Source organism: Carcharhinus amblyrhynchos, chromosome 5 (genome assembly GCF_965287045.1).
Source record: "Carcharhinus amblyrhynchos chromosome 5, sCarAmb.v2.hapA, whole genome shotgun sequence".
NCBI lineage: Eukaryota > Metazoa > Chordata > Chondrichthyes > Carcharhiniformes > Carcharhinidae > Carcharhinus > Carcharhinus amblyrhynchos.
The window spans coordinates 97082848-97110826 of record NC_137328.1 but is presented as its reverse complement, the minus strand read 5'-3'; the positions used below and the strand labels follow the sequence as shown (position 1 = coordinate 97110826).

Sequence of the window (27979 nt, the reverse complement as noted above, 5' to 3'; positions counted from 1 at the left end):
CATAGAACATTACAGCACAGAACAGGCCCTTCGGCCCACGATGTTGCGCCGACCAATTAAGAAAAAAGCAATGATCCTCTAACCTAAACCAATCCCTTTCCATCCACAAACCTATCCACGGACCTCTTAAACGCCCCCAAACTAGGCGCATCTACAACTGCAGCATGCAGGGCATTCCATTCCCCCACCACCCTCTGGGTAAAGAACCTACCTCTGACATCCGTCCTATAACTACCACCCCTTAATTTAAAGCTATGTCCCCTCGTGCTAGCTTTCTCCATCCGAGGAAAAAGGCTATCACTGTCCACCCTATCTAAACCTCTAATCATCTTATATGTTTCAATAAGGTCTCCTCTTAGCTGCCTTCTTTCCAACGAAAACAACCCCAAATCCCTCAGTCTCTCCTCATAGGACCTTCCCTCCATACCAGGCAACATCCTGGTAAACCTCCTCTGCACCCTCTCCAATGCCTCCACATCCTTCCTATAATGTGGGGACCAGAACTGTACACAATACTCCGAGTGCGGCCGCACCAGAGTTTTGTACAGTTGCAACATGACATTGCGGCTCCTAAATTCAATCCCCCTACCAATAAACGCCAAGACACCGTATGCCTTCCTAACAACCTTATCAACTTGATTTCCAAGATTCACACATCTCAGAGATTTAAGCTTTGAAGATTAAACAGGATATATATAGTAAGGACAGAATTATAAAGTCAGAATGATTTGAAAACCAAACATATACAACCAGAAACAATAAAAAAAAATGAAGATAGTGTGTTCAGAGATCACAGCAAAACAAATAAAAGGTGCAATAATGGCTGGTGTGTTTATAAGGATAATAAAGAATCAGGTTCTTACAATGGAATGTGCAACAATCTTGCTAGTTGAGAATTCAATTGATCATTCATACATATCATAAATTAGTCATACTTTACTGAACCAAGTTATTACATTCTTTTATTTTTAAATAAAACCATGCTTTAGAAAAAGCATCCATTGGGTGTTGTGGCATTTGCTGGATCTAACACTGTTGCACATCATTTGAAACACACAGTGAAAGATTCCACAATGTTCTGACAATTGTTTTATGAAACTGTGGCTGTCTGTAGTCATTTATTTAAATTTGTCTACTCTATAATTGTGTTACTAAGAACAGCTGGGCAATGGGTTCTGGATCTCTACCTCACAGTACTAGGTACTACTGTAATGACGTGAACTGCCTCCGACTTCTGATTTTCCCTTCTTCAGAAGTACCTTTAGACAACCACAGGAGGCAAATCACAATTCAAAGCTCAATTTATGGCAAGATGATCACAAATCCACTGACGGGCTGTACAACTAAGCCCACAAGTAGCCCCTGACAATTGCACATCTTTCCACTATCTAACTGTTGAAATCAAATGCACAAGAAATTTGATGTAATTATTGTATGTACTGTTAAGGACAGATTGAAATTACATACCTTAAAAAGCCCTTTCAAAATCAGTATTTCGATCAATACTTAATGTCTTGGTTCATGTGTTCCCCTGCCATTGTTACAATTTTTTTTTAAATTGTGGAATAAACTAAAATCCAAACATCTGGACTGGGCAGTTTGTTGTGAACATCAAAAATTGTATATGTAAAGTCTTTACAATCTGATTGAACTTTATCAATGACAGTTAATTCCTTAAAACTTAAATGAGAACTGCCTTTAGTGGCTTACAGTTGAACTCATTAACATTCTGTTTATAATGACTGCTTTCAGGCACTGAATATCCTTGTTTCTAATTCCCTTCATCTTGCAGAACATTTTCAGAAGGTGCAAAAATTCTGTAATAATTTATTCATTATAGCAACAAAGACACTCAAGATAAAATGATATGCAAAAGCAACTTTGTGACAAATAATTATTCCACTGTGTAAATCAAATCTACTTTATAATTGGGTCACTACGCTTACTCATGCTTTTCAATAGTTAATATTAATTTTCATCCATCACGAACCTTCCTCCAATTTTCTTCCCTCTATTATGGAACTAGTACTTCCAGTGTGAGGGATGACTCCAAATGCTCCTTTAACCGAGTGACTCATTTAAAACTGGGTCTGGGCAGTAAGTACCGATAGGGGAAATCATATGAAAGTTGAACTGTCTCACCAAATATTCACTTCAACAGCAATTAATGGAATAGCAAATAGCGAGAACAATGGATACATTTTTCTAATCCTTATCTGGGGAGGATGGAGCCAACTGTTGTTTTCCCATCATTTTATGAATAACTCTAGCTTAAGACATAGCCTGCAATTTTCCTGACCTTTATATATTTCAGTACCATGGTACACAAATATGCTTCCACTGAGCTAAATGTAGATTAATACAATAATATACAACATTCACCTTGTGATAAACATCATCAACCTCCTATTTTGGTCTTAAAAATATACTTTTTTCTTTGTGTCAAGTTCAGCATAAATAATGTACAAAACAAGCTTTCTCTTCAAGTGGGAGACTTTCAAACAGGAGTGCTGCACCATGAAAGCTCCAGGTTGATCAACAGCATACTGAAGCTAAACGTTGTACTGCTCACCCATGATAGATTTTCTTGGTACAAAATACAAGTCTCTGAACTAAAAGATCAATTTTACAGAATATAAGTGTCTCTTTTTCTATCCATCACTAAAAGCAGTGAAACTTTAATGGCAGAATCCCAATTAGAAAATATTCTTCACTTCCTCAACATGTACATCATCACAATACTTATTCCCCAAAGAAGCTTGGTCATATAAAATTTCACATATCCTACATTCTCTTAGCATCACCCCAAATATGAACAACTTTGTCTTTGGCTATAACACAATAGCAAATGAGTAGATAAATGCTCCATTAGCATTTTACAATGTTCACCTTCAATTCATTGGGGATTAGATCAGGGTAGATGTGTATGCAAGTGTGCCTAATCCAGTTTTAATGTTGGCGAAAAAGTGTGACTTTAGGCAACTGCCATTGGTTCTTCCTGCTCTGATGGAGCAATTAAGGCACAGTTTTGATTTACGGGTACAGCAGCTTCCTTGGTTGTCATGGTAGCAAAAATGGTATCCATCATTCCAAGGACCTCGAGCAGTTCTTCCTGATAATCAATTTCTTTTTCTACAAGTTCTTGCAGCTTCAGGAACTGTTTGTCAACTATCGATGACTCACCAATCACAGAACTATAAATATCTAAAGGAGGCAAAAATAAATGATTAAAAAGTGAATAGGCAATTTCACTATCAACCCTTTCATGCCGAAACTAAGGCACTTTCTCCTGATTTCAATTCTAAAAGCTCAATATTTTTTGTGAAGTTGCAAACCCATTTAAAAAGTTTATTCTTGTGTTCTTTAACACCCAGTTTCCCTCACCCCAGCTGCAATTGACTTGTTGCCAGGTTTCTTGCAACCTTGCTGCGTTTGGAATATGGAAAAAAAGTGGGTGTTCGTTTTTTGTTTCCTGTAATTCCCACTTGGTGAATATATGAATAAATGGGTTTGCAAACAATCATTTCTTCATCAAATTACTCAGGTAATAAATTGCAACTCAATCCTTTATTATAATTACTCATGTATGCAGTTGTGAATGCATTAAACCTGAAAATGAACATGTATTATAATTCCAGAAGAATGACAAAAAGACCAAGAAATGGCCCAGGCTTCCAGCTTTCACTGGTTTCTGGATGAGGACCTTGTTGCAGCTGTAATCTGCAATTGGCCAAACATAGCCCCCTATGTCAGAAGAGATATGGACTCCTAGTGCTAGGGATTCTTGCTTTCCGAGATGCAGTGCAACCTGGCATAATTATAGAGAACATTATGTCATTGGAAAGATGCAGTATTGATCTTCCCTTGGAGGGGGAAGTGGGCACAAACAAGCGCACAAACTGGGCCAAAAAAATCCCCATTCCACAGCTATCATCATCTTGTTTGTGGCTTGCAGGTATCCAAGACAAACCTTATTGGTGCATTCACCCAATTATACCATACTAATGAGGTGCCCTACCCCACAGACATTAATAGGATCAGTGCTGGAGGATAAATGTACTTTATTTAAGAAAATGGGGTGGGGTGTTAAGAAACTCAAACATTACTTTGTTTAGTTCATGATGTTGAACTCCAGTTCCCAATTAACTGTGGGCCTCTCACACATATTCCAGCTAAGAAATGGCCACATGTTCACAATTGTTTTAAGAGAGGAGCTGAATAATGTGCTCCAAATTCATGAAAAAGTCTGCTCCCTGCAGCTCTAAATGAAGTTGATACGGGAAAAGCCCTGAAGATCCGAAAGGCAGCTGAAGGCTGGCAACTCAGTGTTGTGGGACACTGGGACAAAGATACCCATGTGTGGGAATGATATTTTGCTTGGTGTGGCTAAAGATCCAAAATCACGTTTGGGAGATGATGACGGAATGTGCTTGGATATTCAGAGGAAAAAAAATCACGGAGAGATTGATACCTTGTGAGATGGGGAACCCTGGTGCGAAAGATGAAGTTTCAGTGAGATTGGTTGGCTCACAATGTGACAAATATCTGGGTGGGTTATTGAGAAATTCAAGGAATCTATTTTTTTCCCCTCACATCTGTCATCAGGTGATGAAGGAGCAGCACTCTGAAAACTCATGATACCAAATAAACTTGTTGAACTTTAACCTGGTGTAGTGAGACTTCTTACATTGCCCACCTCAGTCAAATGTCAGCAAAATTGTAAATTTATGGTAAAGTTTACTTTTATTTGTTCACTTAGCAAATGTATTAAATCGCAAACAAAAAGATAAAATGCTGGAAAATCTCAGTAGGTCTGGCAGCATCTGTAAGGAGAGAAAAGAACTGACGTTTTGAGTCCAGCTAACTCTTTGTCAAAGCTTTGTCAGAGGGTCATCTGGACTCCAAATGTCAGCTCTTTTCTCTCCTTACTGATGCTGCCAGACCTGCTGAGATTTTCCAGCATTTTCTCTTTTGGTTTCAGATTCCAGCATCTGCAGTAATTTGCTTTTACTAAATCTCAAACTTTATCTATTTTAAACAAAACATTATTGGTCCCTAAATGAACACCTTGGGGTCTAGCCAAGGTTGTAACAGGGAAGAAGGCAGCACAATATGGAACTGCAACCATGCAGACTCAGTCATATTAGAGCCATAGAAGCATTACTGTGCAGGAAAAGGAATCTATACTGGCCATAAAAAGCAAAAAAAAAAAGAAACTCATTGTTCATTTTAATCCCACTTTTCATCGCCTGGTCCATAGCCTTGCCAGTTGCAGCACTTCATATTGCCTAGTACATGTTCAAATGGTTATATACAATAGACAAACTATAAATCTTGATTGGTGCAATAAAACTACTAAAAGTCAACATAGAATCTGTATCAGCATTTCAATCACAGTATTAGCACTGGGGAAAATATATTAAATTGGTCAGTGAATATCAATTCATGGGCAGCACGGTGGTACAGTAGTTAGTACAGCTGCCTCACAGTGCCATGGACCCAGGTTGGGTCACTATCTGTGTGGGATTTGCACAATTTCCCTGTGTCTGTGTGGGTTTCCTCCGGGGGCTCCAGTTTTCTCCCACAGTCCAAAGATGTGTAGGATAGCTGGATTAGCCATGCTGAATTGCCCCTTAGTGTCAGGCAGACTAGCTAGAGTAAATGCATGGGGTTGTGGAGATGGGGCTGGGGTGGGACTGTGGTCGGTACAGACTTGATGGGCTGAATGGCCTCCTTCCGCACTGTAAGATTCTATGATTCTATGAATAATGCATACATCTATTGGAGTTAGTTTTTCTCTTTAAAACAATATAAAAATGCATAACTACTTGCTATAAAGTGGGGTAATTCTCACCCAGATAGCAAGTTCACATCTTTCAGGGATGGGGAAGAACAAGGATGAGTTGTTTTCTATTGGTAGGGAGAGGTACAGGACAAAGAAAAAACACTTACCAGTAAGAATCTCTGCAACATTTGTTAGAACAGGTGTAAACCTTGGATCAGCAACATTCCTAAAAACATGAAGATACACCACTAAACATCAACTGCACTCAGAAATCCATAAGAAGCAGCAGTATAATTGATGTGACAAATAAAGTTCAACATTTATATTTTTGATCTACAAGGTTTCATATTTCCTCATTTCAATATACAGCAACAGACGGGAATTTTAGAGCACAAAGGTGGAATTTGCAGGTTTTTGATTGTCTCAATAACTGTTAAACCATATATTCTCTCTACATACTGGGAATGCCATGTTGATTCAATGCACCATAGCTCTAATTTTCTGTAGAGTATAGTAAAGCATGATACTGAATCTGCACACAGTAGCTTTTATCTCAAGTAAGTTGTTGGGGAGAGGGTTTTCCCAAATAAACATAATTTTAGAGTAAACCCGGGATATTTCCTCAATCCATATAAAAAAGATTATTTGGCCATTAACAATGCTTTTTGTGGGAATTTGCTGTTTGCAAATTGATTGCCACACTTCTATATTATAATGGTGAATACACTTCATAAATGCAACAACAAAGGCCAATCAGATGGTCATCTGTGCAGCCCAGCTAGGGGTTCCAAAAATAGCAAAGAAAATTTGATAATTTTGGTATTTCTAAACACGGGATGGGTAGGAATAAGGAAGAGAGCTCCTAATAGTAATATTAGTGCAATATGGGCACAAAGGATCATGACATTTTAAATGCAAGTGGTTTACACCAAAATCATCTACATTTGTGTTTTACACTTGTTCAAAATTCAATTTGTCTAAATCAGAATATGCCCACAAAACTGGTCATGCAAGCAGGTCAAAATCGTGACATACTGCTAGTTGTGTGGGTTAGAAAAGGCTCTTCAAATTGTGCTCATTGTCTTAGGCACATTTTAGAATGCTTTCCATACTGAACATTTAACTTTTTCAGAAAACTAATTAGAGTGCACCAATAAAAATTTCCTAATATTTCTGAAAATTGCTTCAAAAATTAAAGTGCTAGTTTTTGGTGATAAACCCATTTTCAATTGTACCAGGTTACCATTCTTAAATCCATCAACAAACACAAAGTATATTCTATTATTCTGCAGGATTATGCTGGCTCATGGAAGATGTGGAGCATTTTACGCAAATAAATGGTAGAAAACTAAAGTGCAACCTAACCAAAATAGCTTCATGTGCACTTTTGAGTCCAATTTCTAGATTTCACATCATGCATAAACAATTGCATTTACAGATGCCAAGTGTTCTGTTATTAGTACGAGTTAAGTTAATCCATGTTCATGTAAATTACATCATAGCAAACACATTACACCTGTTAATAAAAGATAAAGAAATTAAGCATATACATTTTGGCAATTTATAGCTATAGTATATAGTTCTGAGAAGCACATGCAAAAGTGAAGTCTCATTACTTAATAAGGAAGGTAAGGAGAACAGCAAGTTGTTTTTCATCTCGTCCTGCAAGTGCATTTTGAAGTGTCCCTCGGCGGTTAAGCTCTTGCATAACTCCTATGGTAATCTCTGGCTTCTTTATCCTGACTCTTGGCTGCAAGATAATATCATCAATTCAGAACAGCATAGGATGCCAAACGTGTACTACTTCCACACAAGCATTATGGGTCAATGAAGTAATGAATTTATAAGTTGTGGACATTGCAAGGTATACAATATAAACAATAGTAGGAGCTCACTCTATGAATTTTAAATGTAGTTTGACCCAATCTGCAGTCTGAGATTACTCCGTAAACAGCTGAGCCACACAGGCCAGCAAAGTTGCAGGTATTCAGTTTGTACAAGGAAGACAATCGATAATTCTCTCGCCATACAACTCTATGTGGAGAATACCAAAAAAGTTCAGCCTCTGGAGTTAATGCAAGAACAGCAAGAAGTCTCACAACACCAGGTTAAAATCCAACAGGTTTATTTGGAAGCAAATGCCACTAGCTTTTGGGACTTTTCCCCTTCGTCAGGTGAGTCGGGAGTTCTGATCACAAACACAGCATATAAAGGCACACACTCAGTTTACAGAATATGCCTTTACAGAATGTGCCTTTATATGCTCTGTTTGTGATCAGAACTCCCCACTCACCTGACGAAGGGGAAGAGCCCCGAAAGCTTGTGGCGTTTGCTACCAAATAAATCTGTTGGGCTTTAACCTGGTGTTGTGAGATTTCTTACTGTGTTTATCCCAGTCCAACGCCGGCATCTCCACATCATAACTTTAATGCAAGAAGGCAGGGTGTGTTTCAGAGAACTGCTGCCGAACTATTAAGAGAAAGCAAATACATGAAATTTGAGTTTAGGCTATTACTTTTGAGGACTGGAGTAAACCTTTAGCAACTTGCAGCAGCGACTCACAAGGTATCTTTTCTTTGGCACAAGTTGCTGGATTTACACATTAATTACATACATCATTAAATTTTTCATTATTTTGGCAACAAAACCTGAGCCATTACTTTTACAGCAGAAACAATCCACATTGAAGTTGAATATATATTCCAAGTTGAAAAAGGAATTATGTTGTGCAATTCACTGCCAAAAGCACAGGTTGTAAGCTAAAGACTGGGTATTGTAGGATCAAAGAGGGTTTTTTGTTTACCGTTAACACAGCATCAAGTGCGAGGGACACGCTGAAACTTTTCAATAGTTTATCATACTTCTTCAGGTGCAACTTCACTGGCTTACTGATTAAAATATCATCCTAGAAACAGAAGACACATAAAAATAAATTTATTGCAATATTGATAAAAAATACATGTTGATTCATTCTTAAGCAAAAATTCATACTTTCCATATAAGAAATAGGAGCAGGAGTAGGCCATCGAGCCCTTCGAGCCTGCCCCGCCATTCAATAAGATCATGGCTGATCTGTCGTGGCTCAGTTCCACCTTCCCGCCCTCTCCCCATAACCCTTAATCCCCTCGCTTATCAAAAACCCATCAACCCGCGTCTTAAAAATATTGAGCGAGGCAGCCTCCACCACTTCAACGGGCAGAGAATTCCAGAGATTCACCACCCTTTGAGTGAAGAAGTTCCTCCTCAACTCCGTTCTAAACCGCCCCCCTTTTATCTTGAGGCTGTGCCCCCTAGTCCTACTGTCTTTTTTGAGCGGGAAGAGTCTCTCCACCTCTATCCTATCCATCCCATTCATCATCTTATACGTCTCAATGACATCTCCCCTCATTCTTCTAAACTCCAACGAGTACAAGCCTAGTTTATTCAGCCTCTCCTCATAGCTCAACCCCCTCAACTCCGGTATCAGCCTAGTAAACCTCCTCTGCACTCCCTCCAAGGCCAAAATATCTTTGCGCAGGTGCGGCGCCCAAAACTGCACACAGTACTCCAGCTGCGGCCTCACCAATGCCCTATACAGCTGCAGCAAGACCTCCCTACTTTTATATTCAATCCCCCTCGCTATGAAGGCCAGCATCCCATTTGCCTTCCTGACCACCTGCTGCACCTGCAAGCTGGGTTTTTGCGACTCATGCACAAGGACCCCGAGGTCCCTCTGCACTGTCGCCTGCTGCAGTTTTTCGCCACGTAAGTAATAGTCCTTCCTACCATTCTTCCTACCAAAGTGGACCACCTCGCACTTGCCAACATTAAATTCCATTTGCCAGTTCCTGGCCCATTCGCCCAGCCTATCTAGATCCTTCTGCAGACTCTCCACACCCTCCGCACAATTTGCCGTTCCCCCAATCTTGGTGTCATCAGCAAATTTCGACACCCTACACTCGGTTCCCTCCTCCAGATCATCTATATAAATGGTAAAAAGCTGAGGCCCCAGCACCGACCCCTGGGGCACTCCACTAGTCACCATCCGCCAATCCGAATAGCACCCGTTGACCCCCACTCTCTGCCTCCTATTTGACAACCAATCCTCTATCCACGCTAACACCCTACCCCCAACTCCATGTCCCTCGACCTTCTGCAATAACCTCTTGTGAGGTACTTTGTCAAACGCCTTCTGAAAATCCAGAAAGACCACATCCACCGGCTCTCCTCTATCCACTGCCCTAGACACATCCTCATAGAACTCCAGTAAATTTGTCAGACACGACTTCCCTTTAATGAAACCATGCTGCGTCCGCTCTATCAAGCAATTGCCTTCAAGATGCCTCGCAATTTCCTCCTTAATGACGGATTCTAACATTTTACCTACCACAGACGTTAAACTAACCGGCCTATAATTCCCCGCCTTTTGCCTGGCACCCTTCTTAAACAACGGCATAACATTAGCCGTTTTCCAATCTTCCGGCACTTCCCCGGAATCCAGCGACGTCTGGAAAATAACCACCAAGGCATCCACTATCACCTCCGCCATTTCTTTCAGAACCCTCGGATGCATTCCATCCGGTCCTGGGGACTTGTCCACAATCAGCCCCTCCAGTCTGTCGAGCACTGCCTCTCTAGTAACAGTAATGTCATTAAGACCCTCCAGTCCTACCACCTTTCCATCACTAACACCCGGCAAATTATTCACGTCCTCCTCCGTGAAGACAGAAACAAAAAAGTTATTCAATACCTTAGCCATATCCCCATCCCCTACCACTAGGTCCCCTTTCTCATCCTCTAAAGGACGAACGTTCACCCTAGCCAGCCTCTTCCTTTTTATATATTTATAAAAACTCTTGCTATCCTTTTTTATATTAAGTGCTAGCCCAGCATCATAGTTTCTCCTACCCGTCTTTATCAACTTCTTTGTCAATCTTTGTTGACATTTAAACCTCTCCCAATCCTCTTCTCACCCACTACTCTTAGCTACTCTAAATTCCTCCGCTTTTAATTTAACACTTCCCTTCACCTCCTTCGTTATCCACGGCTTATTACCTCTCTGCCTACTGTCCTTTTTGACCATCGGAATAAATTTCCGCTGAGCACCAAGAAAGATCTCCTTAAAGATCCTCCACTGCTCCTCAGCAGACCCTCCCTCCAACGCGCTCCCCCAGTCAACATTCGCCAATTCTTCTCTCATCCTACCGTACTCCCCTCTATTCAAACAAAGTACGCGTGTCCGGGAACCCACTTTCTCCTCCTCCATCTGCACCAGAAACTCCATTTCGGTGATCCATTTTTCTAAACACAAATGTCTTGAAGAAGCTTCTAGAAATCATTCAAATTTAAACTGCAACATTGAATGCAAGCTTTGAAACTGACACCTGCATGGGACATATACTAATAGTTGCGGCGAAATAAACAGTAGAGATAGGGGATCAATGCAGACTTCTAACAATAACAAAAATAGTAGAATTTGAAATTGCTCAAGCATGGGATGGGTGGATGGAAACAGTAAAGGAATATGGTCAAGGTGGCAAATGAACATCTAAATGATCATTTAAACTTGAAAAATCGACACAATGTAGAACATCCATTATAAAGTATTATTTCAGATCTTTCTACAAGTAGATAAACACTTATATAAATACGGCCACTATTATGTACATTTTAAAAACATCTCACCTTTTTTGGCATGTAATCTTTTCCTTTTACGAAATATCTGTAGGATGGTCCCCTCTTCTTACTTGCAACATCCTGCTTCTTTTCATGGCGTTTCCGATGCCGGATATTCAAGACACTGTTAGTCATTCCTACAACAATGGCTTCATCTGCAGGCTAAATTAAATTTAAATTTATGAATCAGTGGGCTGAACTACTCGCATTTTTAGAACCTTTGGATGACACAGAAAATGTGGCACTCAAACTGTCCTCAGACGCCAAGCTTTGGGAAGGCGGAGAGACACTTTTCTTTGCATTGTCACTCTTACTCACTATTCAGCGATTATTGCGTTAAAATGCATAGCCATGCAAGTGTGGATACAAACACAATCAATCTCAAACCGGCTGCCATACAAAAAATCTGCTTGACCACAACAATACATCTTACTGTACAACTTTAACAAAGTGTAGATGCTATAAAAGGATTTAAGTGATTCTGAATATGCTTGGGAAAGGTCATAACCGCCCATATCATAACAAAAACATATACTCACTGCTAAAGCCAAGCTCAGGATAGCTGCTGCATAATCCAAACTGTGGACTACTTTGTATGTGGATGTGCTATAGATTTTGACATGCCTGCAAATTAAGATTTAAAATATTATAAGAGTATACGCAAAAAGCTTAATGCTAGCATTATGGATGTGCAGTTTGATAAGATGGTTACTTTTTGGATTGTCTCTTTTAATTTAAGGCAAATAGGATATGCTGGAAAAAAAGGAATGGTGTGAAGCTGTATTCAACTCTGGGAAAAAGGCTGTCTTTAAGAGTCTGCTTTTAATCTGTTCGCTTCCAAACAGAACGCGGATGGGAAAACATTCTCTGGTTGAGAAATGAAATTTGACGACCCTGGGAAATTTGTCCTGGTGAGGCCAGGGTAAACAATCACTGGAGTAAGATGTATTACTGGGTGCTGGTTCGGGATTTTTTAGAAGGTGGAGGGAAAGATCTTTGATGGTGACTGGATATTGTATCTCAGCAAAACATAAAGGAGTGAGCCTGGTGGAGGCTGGGAATAACTTTGGATTGTTGTAAACAATGCAATTCTGCAGACGGCATGCTGTAATGTATAAATCTGGCATGGAGTTTTTGAGTGGGTTGAAACTGATAAGGGATCTATTTTCTGTAGCTTAGCGTATTGTTACTTATGTTTAGTTGTTTTGATTTTAGTTTGCTTGCTGCAACAAAAGTCTTAAAACTACAAATCTGGCTGTGCGATTCCTTTAAGTTGGTCACTGTGAATTCAGATTCTTTTAAATTATCCGTCTCTGAGGATTGTAACACAACCTAAAAAACACATATCAAACAGCACTAACAATAATATTTAATTTTACAACAAAAAAGTTGTAAAAAGTCAACATCGCAATTAAAACAATCACAAAATTCATATATAAGTTATTTGATCCTAAAATCTTCGACTCCCAAAGCACAGGAAGACACTTAGTCCATTATGACTGCCCTGTACTCACAGTGTCCCAATTCAATGTCTTCTGCATTCTTTAAATATTTACCCATTTTATTTTAAAATCTATTTGTCCATTTTTACCACCATAAATCTGCCAGCCTCTCCTTTCAACCCTCTAACTACTGACTAGCTGTTCCCAATGTAGCTCATTCAAAACTCTCAATTTTAATCTTTAAACTCTCAGAATGAAACTCAGTATGATTTTACTGAAATGGATAATCAGATTTGAAACAAATGAAGATTAATACCTAGCTTAGAAATAAAGCAAAAATTGCATCTAAACACATGCTGAATCCAATGAGAACAATGAGTTTCACACCTATCAAGAGAGGCTGAGAGCAGCCGCTGTCCCGAGCTGCTCAGACATAGACATGTGACAGTCTTGTGATGATTTCGTAGTGAAACCAGCAGTTGTCCTCCTTTCAACATATCCCAGACTTTTACGTATCGGCCACCTTTATAAAGGAAGGTTGATTAGAAGGAACAGTTAACAAGTGCATACATAAAAGCTATAGTTATTATCAAGAAGGTAGCCAAGTTTTGAGAAAAATATGCTGAATAATAAATAGATTTTATAGAGGAATATGTTTTAAAAAGCCAGTGCATAGGACGACTCATGTCGGCAACAACATCAATGTTTTTGCAGTTACAGAACAAGTTACTAAGGGTATAAAAACATTCTGTAGACTGCAAAGACTGGAAAGTATATTAACAAGAGTTAGTTAATTCTCTAAGTTACCTTACTATATACCTGACACAAATGTATTGATCTACTGTCAATGGAGACCATGGACAGAGAGAGAATACATGAAAGACAGTCAATTCAAAGAAAACTAGTAGGCTGCCTTAGCTAACTTCTTTCTATTTGACAACAGTTAAAACAAAACACACTAGTTTAGAACACCAAATTTCTAAACAACCAAAGTATACTTACCTGCTGATACCAGAAGTCCGCCTGATGGAAAAAGCAACACACTCTCCACAGGTTGCCCATGTTCCATGGTTATTACACTTTTATCCAATCGGGCATCAAATACCTTCACTGTATGATCGTAAGAACCTATTTGTCGGAAAAATATTAGAAACTGTTGGGAGTGCAGAATCAATGTATTGCACTGAATGGGCACAATGTGACGACATTGATGCACTTCATACCACAAACGTGTGCAAGTAATGACCACTGAAGGTATTTTTTCAATTCCTACATTCAGTGTCAATAACTGCAGGAAACCAGAGCATAAGCAGCAGATGATAAGAATTGAATTATATTGCAAACAGGCTAGAACATACTAGCATCCAAGCAATGGAGCATATTTAGTAAAGAACTGATGTTGAAAGATTGGTTGAGTAGAAATTGTAAAATAAAGACGGCTACTGAACACTATTTCTATATAAACAAATTATACAGGATCATATTATTCGACCCCTCGAACCTCCTGCACTATTCAAAAAGATTACGGCTGATCTAATTGTTGCCTCAAATCCACATTCCCTACCCCAGTAACATTTGACAATTGCAGATTGCTGTACTCATAAGAACCACATACCTGTAACAAAGAGGTCTGCATTCAAATTGCTGGTGCAGCCACACCGTATATAATCAGTATGCTCATTAAAGCAGTGAAGTTCTGTTGAGTTGGGAATATCCCAAAGCCGCACTGAGTAATCATCTGATCCAGACATGAAACGGTATTTATCTGATGTGAATGCAGTGACTTGGACTGCTCTGGAAAAAAAGATTTTATCAACTCAGTTCACTATTTGTGTCTACAAATATTATAAAGTTGAATACATCTACTCTGGGTTTAATTCATAGTATTAGGCTCTCTCCAATACTTTCTCCATTCTGTTCTGATGAAACATCATCAACCTGAAACCTTAACTCTATTTACCGCCACAGATGCTGCCCGATCTGCTGAATACTCCAAGCATTTTTGGTTTATATTTCAAATCTTCAACACCTGCATTATTTTGTTCTTGTCTAATGTAATCTGATTAGGACTTTCCAATTTATTTGTTTGCTTAAAGGCAAAGTACTGACTGTACTCAACGTGTTCATGCTTGCTGGGCAGCACTTGCTGAACAGCCCTGGCTGTGTTAAGAATGACACTGTTGGGGTGGACTTCTTCCAACTAACCACAGGAGACCCAGGGACAGATTCCAATAGTTTATTCATGATCCATGCATGGAGGAAAGTACTGATGTGGAGATGCCAGTGTTGGACTGGGGTAAACACAGCAAGAAGTCTCACAACATCAGGTTAAAGTCCAACAGTTCTCTCCACTCGCCTGACAAAGGAACAGCGTTCCGAAAGCTGGTGGTGTTTACTACCAGATAAACCTGTTGGATTTTAACCTGGTGTTGTGAGATTTCTCACTGGAGGGAAGTACCCTAGAGACACCTCTCGAAGAGCACCCTCCTCTGATACAGCTCTCACGCCTCTAACACAACAGGGAAAGCATTCTAAAACCACTCTCTTACTCTAGTCACAGATACAGACTGCTTTACAATTAGTTAGTGCCCAGAACATAGTTTTAAAATTCCAATTTTGTCTACATAAGTTTAATATAAAACCTTCACCCAAAAGTTTGTCTGTAATCTAGAAACTGTCCTTCAAAAAAGTTAACGACCTTGCTGGCAAGTTCTGCCGATATTAGAACCTTGAAGTATAAACAGTCAACTAGCATGTTATTTTCGTCTAATGCAGGGAAGTTAGGTCTATTTCCTCTTTTTATTAAATCTATTAATTCAACAATTTTAATATCATCAGTAGGGCTCACAATGTAGCTTACTTATGCTTGCTAGCAGCTACATATGCTCAAATGCAGGGACCTGTCTTCCGCAGGCATAAAATATCTATCCAGACATTGCACCTTTTTTCTGGATAAACAAAAGCATGGGTGAACAATAGTGCCCTGGTGCATTCGTCATGTCAATGTCTCGGCCAATCATAGCCAACTTGTCAATGAATCTGCACCCCTTTTCCCAAACAGTATAAATTGTTGTTCATTTGAAATATAGCATTTGGCCTGATGAGGGCAAGACAAAAAGCTTCAACAATATTACTCTCTTTCAGCAATTCTCAAGATACACTACATTAAAAACATTAGTAAATTGCTACACAAGGGCTGTTTGGTAGAGTGTGAGGCTAATAGAACCATATCAAGGATGGGAAATGCCAAAAGCAGTAGGGTGGAAAATGGAGCAGATATGGTTGAGAGTCGCATCTATCGTGGTGGAGGGACATCCTCAGTCAAGGAAAAAGGAGGCAATATCAGAATCACGTGTACGTAAGATGGCATCATCAGACACAAGTAATGAAGATGGGCTTTTAGTAAATATTGCTCAGCAGCCTCTCTCCAGAAATGCGAATACAGAAGTTGAGGAAGGGAGGATGGATTATGTGAAAGTGAGGGAAGCATGGAAATTGGAGGCAAAGCTGATACAACTAAGCTGGAAAGAAAGGACAGGATAGGATATATGGACACATACATACAAGGTTAATTTCAAACATAATTTCTAAAAACAGTTACAAGCACGTTAAAAGCCATCTGACTGTAAAATGTATAGCCACTTGCAAGAGATCAATGGGCTTATTACTAACTCCACCTTCCAGTACAGCACACAGATTTCAGATAAACATTAAAAGCAGAAAATGATACAGGTAACAGGAGGAGGAGATAGCAGGGATCCATTTTGGATTGCTGTAGCAAGGGGTTGATAGAGACACAAAGTGTCAAAATCACCTTTTCCATTTAACAAATATTTCAAAATTGAATGACTTTCACAACTGAATATTAAGAACATAAGAACATAAGAAATAGGAGCAGGAGTAGGCCATCTAGCCCTTGGAGCCTGCCCCACCATTCAATAAGATCATGGCTGATCTGTCGTGGCTCAGTTCCACTTTCCCGCCCTCTCCCCATAACCCTTAATCCCCTCTCTTATCAAGAACCCATCAACCCGCTTCTTAAAAATATTTAGCGAGGCAGCCTCCACCACTTCAACGGGCAGAGAATTCCAGAGATTCACCACCCTTTGAGTGAAGAAGTTTCTCCTCAACTCCGTTCTAAACCGCCTCCCCCTTATCTTGAGGCTGTGCCCCCTAGTCCTACTGTCTTTTTTGAGCGGGAAGAGTCTTTCCACCTCTATCCTATCCATCCCATTCATCATCTTATACGTCTCAATGAGATCTCCCCTCATTCTTCTAAACTCTAACGAGTACAAGCCTAGTTTATTCAGCCTCTCCTCATAGCTCAATCCCCTCAACTCCAGTATCAGCCTAGTAAACCTCCTCTGCACTCCCTCCAGGGCCAAAATATCCTTGCGCAGGTGCGGCGCCCAAAACTGCACACAGTACTCCAGCTGCGGCCTCACCAATGCCCTATACAGCTGCAGCAAGACCTCCCTACTTTTATATTCAATCCCCCTCGCTATGAAGGCCAGCATCCCATATTTCAGCCAATCCACCGCACCTTCACCTTGCTGGAAACCAACACATGCTGGCCTTGTATAAATAACACCCAGCTGAAAATTGAAGGGCAAAGAGACATTCACCAGGATAGAAAAAGGAATCCTCATTTTGAAGCCAAGTGCAAAAGACGGATCTCCACTCCTGGTAAAATACTTGTTCTGAAGTGAAACTTCTTTTACAAAATGAAACCTTTTAAAACTGACATGAAGAATCTTTATTGATAGCTGTCCATCATCAAAAATATTTAACCACACAAGTTACCTTCCCTATCAACTCTGGTCTTAGAAAACAACTTACTTCGTGTGTCCAGTGTACTGCCTGAGTGCTGCTCGGCCACCAATATCAAAAAGGCGAATTATACCATCCTCGCTGCCTGCAACAAGCAGTTGTCCATCATCTCTGTATGTACCACAATATGCTGTGTCCTTAAATCGGGAGAACGTTTTTATGGGTTCTTGAGAATATCGACCATATATATTGACCTAAACAACAAAATATTGATGTTATTAAATTTATTCATTAAGTGAGTTGAAAACAACTCAGAGCAGTGGCTGTTTTAAGAACATATTCAAAAAAGAACCAATCATACAATAAACCAAGTTTCTTTTCTGAAACTTTAATTTAGTACCAACTGACTCTACCTCAGGAATGAGGAAGCGTTGAAAGGTCCAGTCATACTACTGCAACCGTGGCATCTTTAGGAGCTAACAGTTCAACTCATGCACAAGAAATGGTCATTCAGGGCATTAGTTTGGATCATCAGGAGCATTCTCAATTCCAACTTCATGCCAAGACTTGAGCACATAACACTGCAAAACGTCTGCATGAGTTAAGAGATTGCAGTATCGTCAGAGGTGCTGTCTTTTGAATGAGATATTGAATCAATGCCCCCTATATGGATTGAAAATTGCCATGGGACCTTCTGCAAGAGTAGGGGAGCTTGCCAGGTAGCCTGCCCAATATTTATCACTCAACCAACATTTCTTTCAAAAAATTATCTAGTGACACATAACATAAGAACATAAGAAATAGGAGCAGGAGTAGGCCATCTAGCCCTTTGAACCTGCCCCGCCATTCAATAAGATCATGGCTGATCTGTCATGGCTCAGTTCCACATTCCCGCCCTCTCCCCATGACCCTTAATCCCCTCGCTTATCAAAAACCCATCAACCCGCGTCTTAAAAATATTTAGCCAGGCAGCCTCCACCACTTCAACGGGCAGAGAATTCCAGAGATTCACCACCCTTTGAGTGAAGAAGTTCCTCCTCAACTCCGTTCTAAACCGCCCCCCCTTTATCTTGAGGCTGTGCCCCCTAGTCCTACTGTCCTTTCTGAGTGGGAAGAGTCTCTCCACCTCTATCCTATCCATCCCATTCATCGTCTTATACGTCTCAATGAGATCTCCCCTCATTCTTCTAAACTCTAACGAGTACAAGCCTAGTTTATTCAGCCTCTCCTCATAGCTCAACCCCCTCAATTCCGGTATCAGCCTAGTAAACCTCCTCTGCACTCCCTCCAAGGCCAAAATATCCTTGCGTAAGTACGGCGACCAAAACTGCACACAGTACTCCAGCTGCAGCCTCACCAATGCCCTATACAGCTGCAGCCTCACCAATGCCCTATACAGCTGCAGCAAGACCTCCCTACTTTTATATTCAATCCCCCTCGCTATGAAGGCCAGCATCCCATTAGCCTTCCTGACCACCTGCTGCACCTGCAGGCTGGGTTTGTGCGACTCATGCACAAGGACCCCGAGGTCCCTCTGCACCGTCGCCTGCTGCAGTTTTTCGCCACGTAAGTAATAGTCCTTCCTACCATTATTCCTACCAAAGTGGACCACCTCGCACTTGCCAACATTAAATTCCATTTGCTAGTTCCTGGCCCATTCGCCCAGCCTATCTAGATCCTTCTGCAGACTCTCCACACCCTCCGCGCAATTTGCCGTTCCACCAATCTTGGTGTCATCAGCAAATTTCAACACCATACACTCGGTTCCCTCTTCCAGATCATCTATATAAATGGTAAATAGCTGAGGCCCCAGCACCGACCCCTGGGGCACTCCACTAGTCACCAACCGCCAATCCGAATAGCACCCATTAACCCCCACTCTCTGCCTCCAATCTGACAATCAATCCTCCATCCACGCTAACACCCTACCCCCAACTCCATGCCCCCTTACCTTCTGCAATAACCTCTTGTGAGGTACCTTGTCAAACGCCTTCTGAAAATCAAGAAAGACCACATCCACCGGCTCTCCTCTATCCACCGCCCTAGACACATCCTCATAGAACTCCAATAAATTTGTCAGATATGACTTCCCCTTAACGAAACCGTGCTGCGTCTGCTCTATCAAGCAATTCCCCTCAAGACGCCTCGCTATTTCCTCCTTGATGACGGATTCTAACATTTTACCTACAACAGATGTTAAACTAACCGGCCTATAATTCCCTACCTTTTGCCTGCCACCCTTCTTAAACAACGGCATAACATTAGCCGTTTTCCAATCTTCCAGCACTTCCCCGGAATCCAGCGACGTTTGGAAAATAGCCACCAAGGCATCCACTATCACCTCCGCCATTTCTTTCAGAACCCTCGGATGCATTCCATCCGGTCCTGGGGACTTGTCCACAATCAGTCCCTCCAGTCTGCCGAGCACCGCCTCTCTAGTAACAATAATGTCATTGAGACCCTCCAGTCCTACCACCTTTCCATCTCTAACACCCGGCAAATTATTCACATCCTCCCCCGTGAAGACAGAAACAAAAAAGTTATTCAAGACCTCAGCCATTTCACCATCCCCTACCACTAAGTCCCCCCTCTCATCCTCTAAGGGTCCAACGTTCACCCTAGCCAGCCTCTTCCTTTTTATATATTTATAAAAACTCTTGCTATCCTTTTTTATATTAAGCGCTAGCCCAGCTTCATAGTTTCTCCTACCCTTCTTTATCAACTTCTTTGTCAATCTTTGTTGACATTTAAACCTCTCCCAATCCTCTTCTCGCCCACTACTCTTAGCTACTCTAAACGCCTCCGCTTTTAATTTAACACTTCCCTTCACCTCCTTCGTTATCCACGGCTTATTACCTCTCCTCCTACGGTCCTTTTTAACCATCGGAATAAATTTCTGCTGAGCACCAAGAAAGATCTCCTTAAAGATCCTCCACTGCTCCTCAGCAGACCTACCTTCCAACGCGCTCCCCCAGTCAACATTCCTGAGGTTCTGAAAGGTGCTATATTAATTCACTTTCTTTCTGCAAAGAATACTTGGTCTATCACAAATCCTATTCAATATATTTCAATCTCTATGATCAAGTGAAATTCAGGTTTGAAATTTCTCCCAATTCCTAAAGGATGTCTAGAAAATCACCTTAACATTAAGTTAATATAACAATTCTGACTGATTGTATTCCGCTAATGATTACACCATTGCAAGATGACTTGTTCCTCAAATATTTGCTCATGTCAGTTTTTACAATCTTCAATGTTATTCAACATACCCTATCTCTGGAATCTGCAGACTACTCTATCTCCCAGGTTTGAAAAGAGGAAGTCACTCCAGAAAGCATGGAAAACATGCAGGTCTGCAGCTGAGAGTGAAACAACGTGGTCCCAGGCACCCCCCTACCCAGCTTACGCCTGGTAAATGTCCAATCTCAGGAAAACAAGCCAGACTCACTTTTCAAAAAGAACTGAGTGACTGCTGTGTACTCTTTTCACGGAGTCACGGCCCACTCCTGCTTCACTGGACTGTGCCCTACAACCAGAGAACTTCTCAATCTACCAAAATGACCATGCAGCGGCCTCAGGCAAGGCCAAAGGAGGTGGGGTCTGCCTTCTAATCAACACCGCATGGTATCTAGGTGTAGCAACACTGCCAAGTTTCTGCTCCCAGACCGAGAAAACCTGACGCAAAAATGCCCTCTCCACTACCTTCCGCAGGAGTTCACCTCTGTTATCCTGACATCAGTATATCCCACCCCACGTGGATATAACATAATCAACAAAACATACACCACTACAAATAACGTTGAGGTGAAACATCTTGAGACTTTGGTCATCGTGGCTCAGGATTTCAGTCAGGTCTTCTGCAACTGGATCCTGAACTTCCTAACCCACAGACTACAATCTGTAAGGATAGGCAACAGGTAAAAGAAAGTGATAGTGATTCTGGTCAACTGGTGCGACGACTATAATCTCTCCCTCAATATCAAAAAAATGAAGGAGATAGTCATCGACTTCAGGAAGCATAGTGGATGACTTGCCCCTGGCTACATCAATAGGGAGGAAGTTGAAATTGTTGCGAACTTCAGGTTTTTAGGTGTCCAGATCACCAACAACTTGTCCTGGTCCTTCCATGCCAACACTATCATTGGGAAAACCCACCAATGCCTCTACTTCCTCAGTAGACTAAGGAAATTTGGCATGTCTGCTACAACTCTCACCAACTTTTACAAATGCACCATAGAAAGCATTCTTTCTGGTTGTACCACAGCTTGGTATGGCTCCTGCTCTTTCCACAATGAACTACAAAGGGCTGTGAATGAAGCCCAGTCCATCACTCAAACCAGCCTCCCACCCATTTACACTGTCTACACTTCCCACTGTCTCGAAAAAGCAGCCAGCATAATTAAGGACGCCACACACCCCTGACGTACTCACTTCCACCTTCTTCCATCGGGAAAAAAATACAAAAGTTAGAAGACACGTACCAGCCCACTCAAAAACAGCTTCTTCCCTCCTGCCATCAGACTTTTGAATGAACATACACCACATTAAGTTGATCTTTCTCTAAGCCCTAGCTATGACTGTAACACTACATTCTGCATTCTCTCCTTTCCTTTTCTATGGATGGTATGCTTTGTCTAGCGTGCAGGAAACAACACTTTGCACTATGTAATACATGTGACAATAATAAATTAAACCATATTTTACCCAAACAGATTTTTAAAAAAAGCTGATACAAAAAACACAAATGTTGTAAAACAAGAGGTTTTAAATGAAATATTCTTATACCTCTCATCACAGAATATAGGAGTGGAATGGTTAATGTGCAACTGTGGTTTCACATTTGGAAAGCACACAGAGAGACAGATCAGCACAGCCATATGACAGTGAAGTTACACAATTAACATCAGTTGGTCAAATGAAATTTTAATGTCTTTTTTTTAAATAGAAAAGAATGCATTTTCTGGACTCACCCTTGTAGAAGCAGTTACTGCATAGTTGTAGGGAGCAACTGGAGAAAAATTTATATTCGTCACAGCACCAAACTCTTTTATTTGAACTGGAGCCTGAAACATAGAAGATAAAGTTAAGTTATTACTTGCACTTCCATCAAGTGTACAGTTTCATATGTTGGGTTACAGTGAGTTTCAAATATCACGGCTCATATAATTTCCAGTCTTATATTATAAATAAACATGAAAAAAACTTGGTTAAAAGGTGTGTGATTTCAACATTTTACATAAAGGAGCCCAAAATGCAGAAATATCTCATACTGGTGATTCTGTAATATTATTGGGGGCCACAGTGAAATATTCAATTTCACAAAGTGCACAACAATCAAATTGGGTGGGATCTTCCACTGCTCCTCTGATACTGCCAACCGCAACCACCCCACAAAATTCAGGTTACCTGGTAGCAAAGCAAACAATAGGAAACCCCAATGATGGCAGTGGCAAGACCTTGCCAATGGCAGATTGCATCTGCCGCTGCAAAACACACCATGGAGAGTGTGGAAAATCTTGCTTTGTATGAATAACAATGGCATTGGAAAAGAGGGCAATTGGCTTAAATAAGGAGACATGGTTTACAAGAGTGATGAATTAACATTTGCATTGACATCAAATAAAGATAGAGCACAATATCTTCACAGGTACTGTTGTGAATCTGGTGTTTGTAAAATGACATGTTAAAAGGTGTTTTTTTTTCTGTGCTTATAGATTTAAACTGCAAGTACATAGCTCAAAACTGAAACATTTGCATCAAAAGTCCAAGCAGCAGTTTTACCAAGGCAACAAGACTTTTGAATTTAGCCAATCAATTTGAACCAGCCGTATAGACACCAAAAACCTATTAAATTTAAATCTGATGGTTTTGACAACCTAGAACCAATTCTACTGTGAAAAATATTGATATGTCATCACGGTTGCAAGGGGGCAGTGGAACAAAGGGAAAGAGCAAATGCCTCCTGCCACAGCTTTCAGTTCTCTTTCTCTCTCAGAGAGAGGGAGGGGGAAAGAGAGAGAATCACTGTCTCTCACAGCTTCATCTATGTCTTATTGAAAGCACCATCTAAATAGCAAAAGGTACCAAAGAACAAAGAAGTTCCAAACAGAAGAATCAACAGTGAAGGCTGAGAATATTCTGGAAGACGCAAAAGCTCGTTATAATTTACAGAATGACTAAATTCTATTTTTGTTAATAAGTGGGAATTGTATTAACTTGAACAGTATATCATTAGAATCTTGTTTCATTTGGGAATGGTTAATAGTTACAAGGGACTTAGTTTGTTAATAGTTTAGTTAATTTGCTCACTGTTAGATAAATAATTTGTTACATATTGATTTTAGAGTGAGTGTCAAGGAATTATTTTGTATTTACCCACGAGAAGTTTCTGAACAGCAGGTCACACCACTTCACACTTTTTTTTTTACAGATGATAAGGTGAGTCATTCTTCTTTGGGTGTTTCGATGTTAGTTCTCAGAGGTAGAGTTCACTTCTGCTTTATAACGGTACTGATTCTGCTCTTTGAGCAGCAAGATAGTCTATTCTGATCCTACCTTATAATTTTTCCAGTATAACGTGTCCCTCGTGACCGTTTTTCCAAGTTTTGGATAGCTCTGAATCACGGTTGGTTTGTACGAAGCCATTCTCTTCTAATTTCTATTTTAACAGAAGTTGCGCCCCTCTCTTTGACACCTGAAAAATAATTAAGTTAGTTAATGACCAGTATTAATTTTGTCTTTTTCTGAAGAGAGCAAACAGACCAGCAGCACAAGCATCATCTTTAAGCTTTATTATGATTATCATTCAACTCCTTTGAATAGCTTAGTAAACATTTGATTAGGATAAAAGAGTGCAAGGACATTGCTTTGTATTTCAAACAGTAAACTTTTCTGGACAAGGTTCAGTATAAATCAAGGTTCCTCACTTTGGAGGCCTACAGTACTGTCAGAAATATGAATAGCTCAGCCCAATTGTCAGCCACGTTTCAATGCTAGTTTCAGCCTCCCTTTTAACCCAGTTAGAACTTGGGCTTAAAAGCATAACTGAGCTAATTTTCCCTGCTGTGAACCATTCTACAGAAGTTCAAGTATCTTAAGACAGTCCATCATTAGGAAAGAGAGCAAATTGGTGTTTTTAAAAATGATTACATCCAGCTGATTCTGAGAATCCTTTACCATACCCAGATATTACAAATATCTGGCATATATCGTAGTGCCTTTAAAAATAATAAGCATTATGATGGAGCAACAGTTTAGCAGAACCTAAAGCAAGGTTCAAATAAAAGTTTTTGAGCCTATAAAAGAAATTAGTTAAGTGAAGAGATTCTAGACAGCTGAAAGTACAAGATATATTCCAATCCTGTGTGTATAATTTCTTAATAACAAATTCAAACTACCTTAGTTTTATTAAATTGACTTCCCTCCCTTAAACTCACTATTGGTGGCACAGCCTTCAGAGATCTCAGGCATGAATACGAGATAGTGACTAATAAATCTAATGGGGAAATAAGGAGACGTTTCTTTCTTCAGAATAGTTAGAATGTAAAACTCTATCGTTGGGAAGTGATTAAAACCAGAGAGTTAGATGTTTTCAAAAGGAAACATGTTAAGCATTTGGAAGGAAAGGGAGTAGGAAGAGAAGCTGAAAGCTTGAGATGGAATGGGAGGAGACTCATGAACAGTCTAACCATCAGGCTAGTTTGGCCAAATGACTGGTTTCTATACTATAATTCTATTCACCTATTCCCTGGACTGTCCTATCAAAATTTCAATTTTCTTTTCTACTCCAGCCTTTAAGTAATTCTCAAAACTCATCTTGCTAATGAGGTTAGAGGTCACCTTTTTAAACTTACACCAGGACTTGCTCTCTGTTCACTTTTACTATCTACTTCTCACCTGTACAAAACATTGGTAGCATTTTGGTTTAAAAGAGATGAATGCAATTGTGAGTTTAAGATACAAGTACGACTTCCTCACATGGTACCCTGTCTGCTAACTTGCTGTCCACTCAGTAACATATCTACATCTGTTTGCAGTCTCCGTGGCCTTTTTCCAACGTATATACCCACCTTCCTTTGTATTATTAGCAAATGTTGATTCATTACTCTTAGTCTATTCGTCATTAATTTGGATTATAAATAGCTATGTCCTTGTGGCACTCCACAAATCACAGCCCTTCAACTTAAAAATGCCCCAGATTCGTGTTCTCTCAGTTTCCTGTGTGTTAACCAATTCTCTATCCATTGCTAATATGTAACCATTGACGTTGGTTGAAATATTGGTCAGGACAGAGGGAAAACCCAGGTTCTACTAGAAGTAGTGTAATGAGATCTTTACATCCATCTGAGGGCAGATGGGGTCTTGCATTAATGTCACAAAGACAGTACCTACAACAGTGCTGCCCCAAAGTATCAACTAAGATTATGTGCTCAAATATCCAGAGTGGCTCCCACAGCCTTCTGCCTCAAGCGTTACGTGTGATTTTCACTGAGCCCAGTGAATGGAAACCCCACTTACCCAACTAACACCAGCCTATTGAGATTCTTGACCCTTCTGAAAATGTAAACTTTCTCCCTCTCTATTCTGTGCAAATCCCTCTTGATTTTGAGCACCTCTGTCGTGTCGCCTCACAACATTTTCTCTTAAGAAAACAATCCCAGCTTCTCCAATCAATCCACGTTACTGAAGCCCCTCATCCCCAAAATCATTCTTGCAAATAGGGATTCTAGACATGGGATGGTACAGTTATGGGAATAGATACAGTTCTCTGTAGTCAGGATTGAGCATCCTGAAGGCTGTGTTGCCTCCTTGGTGCCAGGGTTAAGGATACGTCATCTAGACTTCAGAGGAACTGGAATGGTAGGGGAAGTATTCAGCTGTCATGGTCCACATAGGTATCAATGATATAATTATTAGTCATTTATATGAATGATATAGATAACTATGCGGGGGGATAGGATTGGAAAATTTGCAGATGACACAAAGATTGGCCGGGTGTTAACAGTGGAGGTGTGTATCTTGGGCTACAAGAGCATATAGACAGGATGGTCAAATGGGCAGGCAAGTGGCAGATAGAAGTTAACCATGAAAAATGTGAGGTGATACACTTAAAAAGGAGTAATTTGATAAGGAAGTATTCAAACAACAGCATGACACTAGGAGATTCTGTGGAACAAAATGACCATGGCATTTTTGTCCATAGATCTCTGAACGCTGAAGCACACATTAGTAGGTGGTGAAAAAGGTGTATGGGACACTTGCCTTTATCGAGTCCTATACTCACTGGTGTTTAGAAGAATGAGGAGGCGATCAAATTGAGGTATATAAGATGCTAAAGGAATTGGTAGGGTAGAGGTAGAGCAGATACTTCCCCTTGTTGGGCATTGTGAAACGAAAGATCATAGTTTTAGACTTAGGGGTGACAGATTTAAAACAGAAATGAAGAGGAATTACTTCAAAGAATCGTGAATTTATGGAATTCTCCATCCCAGACTGCAGTGGACGCTGGAACACTAAATAAATTTGAACTAGATAGAAAGGTTTTTTAATTAATGGGATGAGGGGTTATGGGCAGTGGGCAGGAAGGTGGAGATGAGGCTGAGATGAGATCAGTCATGATCGTATTGAGTGGCACAGCAAGTTAAAGGGGCCAAATTGAAAACTCCTAATGTTCCTTCAGCAAAGCCGGCAAGCCGAATAGCCTACTTCTGCGCTGTACAACCACCCAGCATTCCTGCTTTTAACGCGCCATAAATCTGCCGCTTAGGACAGGGTGGGAGAAATAATATCGGACACCTTTCCAACTACAGAACGGAGATGACCATCAATGCCTCTTTACCAAGTGAGAGGGTGGGCAATCCGCTGCGGCGGTAATGCTTGTAAAGCCTCGCCACACAACGCAGCGCAACGCCTGCAGCTAGTGGAAGATCAGGCAGCGTGGGGTACCAGCGGCCGAGCTCACGCGGACCAGGGACCGTTCCATTGGAATACCAACTCTTTTAAACACTAACCGTCACCAGGCCCGCGCTGCCACTCACGTGGCTCCCCACTCACTCTCCGTCGGCAGCGGCCATGCCACCCGCCCGCACCTCGCTTCTGCCCCTCCCAATCAACTTTACCAGTACCGACACACGAGGAGCAGAATTCGAGGTTTATCTGGTGTGTTCCAGCAGCGCGCGGTTCTTCTTCCGGTCCAAACTGCATTAGTTCCCACGTTCAAGTGTAACGTGAACCTCTTGCCCTCGTGGGGAGAAATGATGTTTTGTGAGGTGTTCCGGTTTGGGGGAACGGTGGTAGAGAGAGAGAGAGAGAGAGAGAGAATGCAGTG

At 40.7% G+C, this 27979-nt stretch overlaps 1 protein-coding gene across 4 annotated transcripts; it reads right to left on the bottom strand.

The window, feature by feature from the left end:
• Nucleotides 1-916: 916 nt before the first annotated feature.
• Nucleotides 917-27979, bottom strand: utp15 (UTP15 small subunit processome component). 4 transcript variants are annotated; one of them, XM_080189267.1, is made up of 13 exons: nucleotides 27663-27979; nucleotides 24208-24346; nucleotides 22623-22715; nucleotides 17722-17906; nucleotides 14498-14676; nucleotides 13885-14010; nucleotides 13270-13405; nucleotides 11980-12064; nucleotides 11450-11602; nucleotides 8589-8690; nucleotides 7402-7535; nucleotides 5953-6011; nucleotides 917-3204 (listed from the first exon to the last, which is right to left on the bottom strand). In XM_080189267.1, exons 2-13 carry the CDS (start codon nucleotides 24295-24297, stop codon nucleotides 2975-2977), a joined length of 1572 nt encoding a protein of 523 aa, XP_080045393.1. In that variant the 5' UTR covers nucleotides 24298-24346; nucleotides 27663-27979; the 3' UTR covers nucleotides 917-2974. The 4 variants fall into 4 exon arrangements, with proteins under 4 accessions (XP_080045393.1, XP_080045392.1, XP_080045394.1 ...); XM_080189266.1 differs by having other exon boundaries at nucleotides 27706-27979; XM_080189268.1 differs by having other exon boundaries at nucleotides 27771-27979.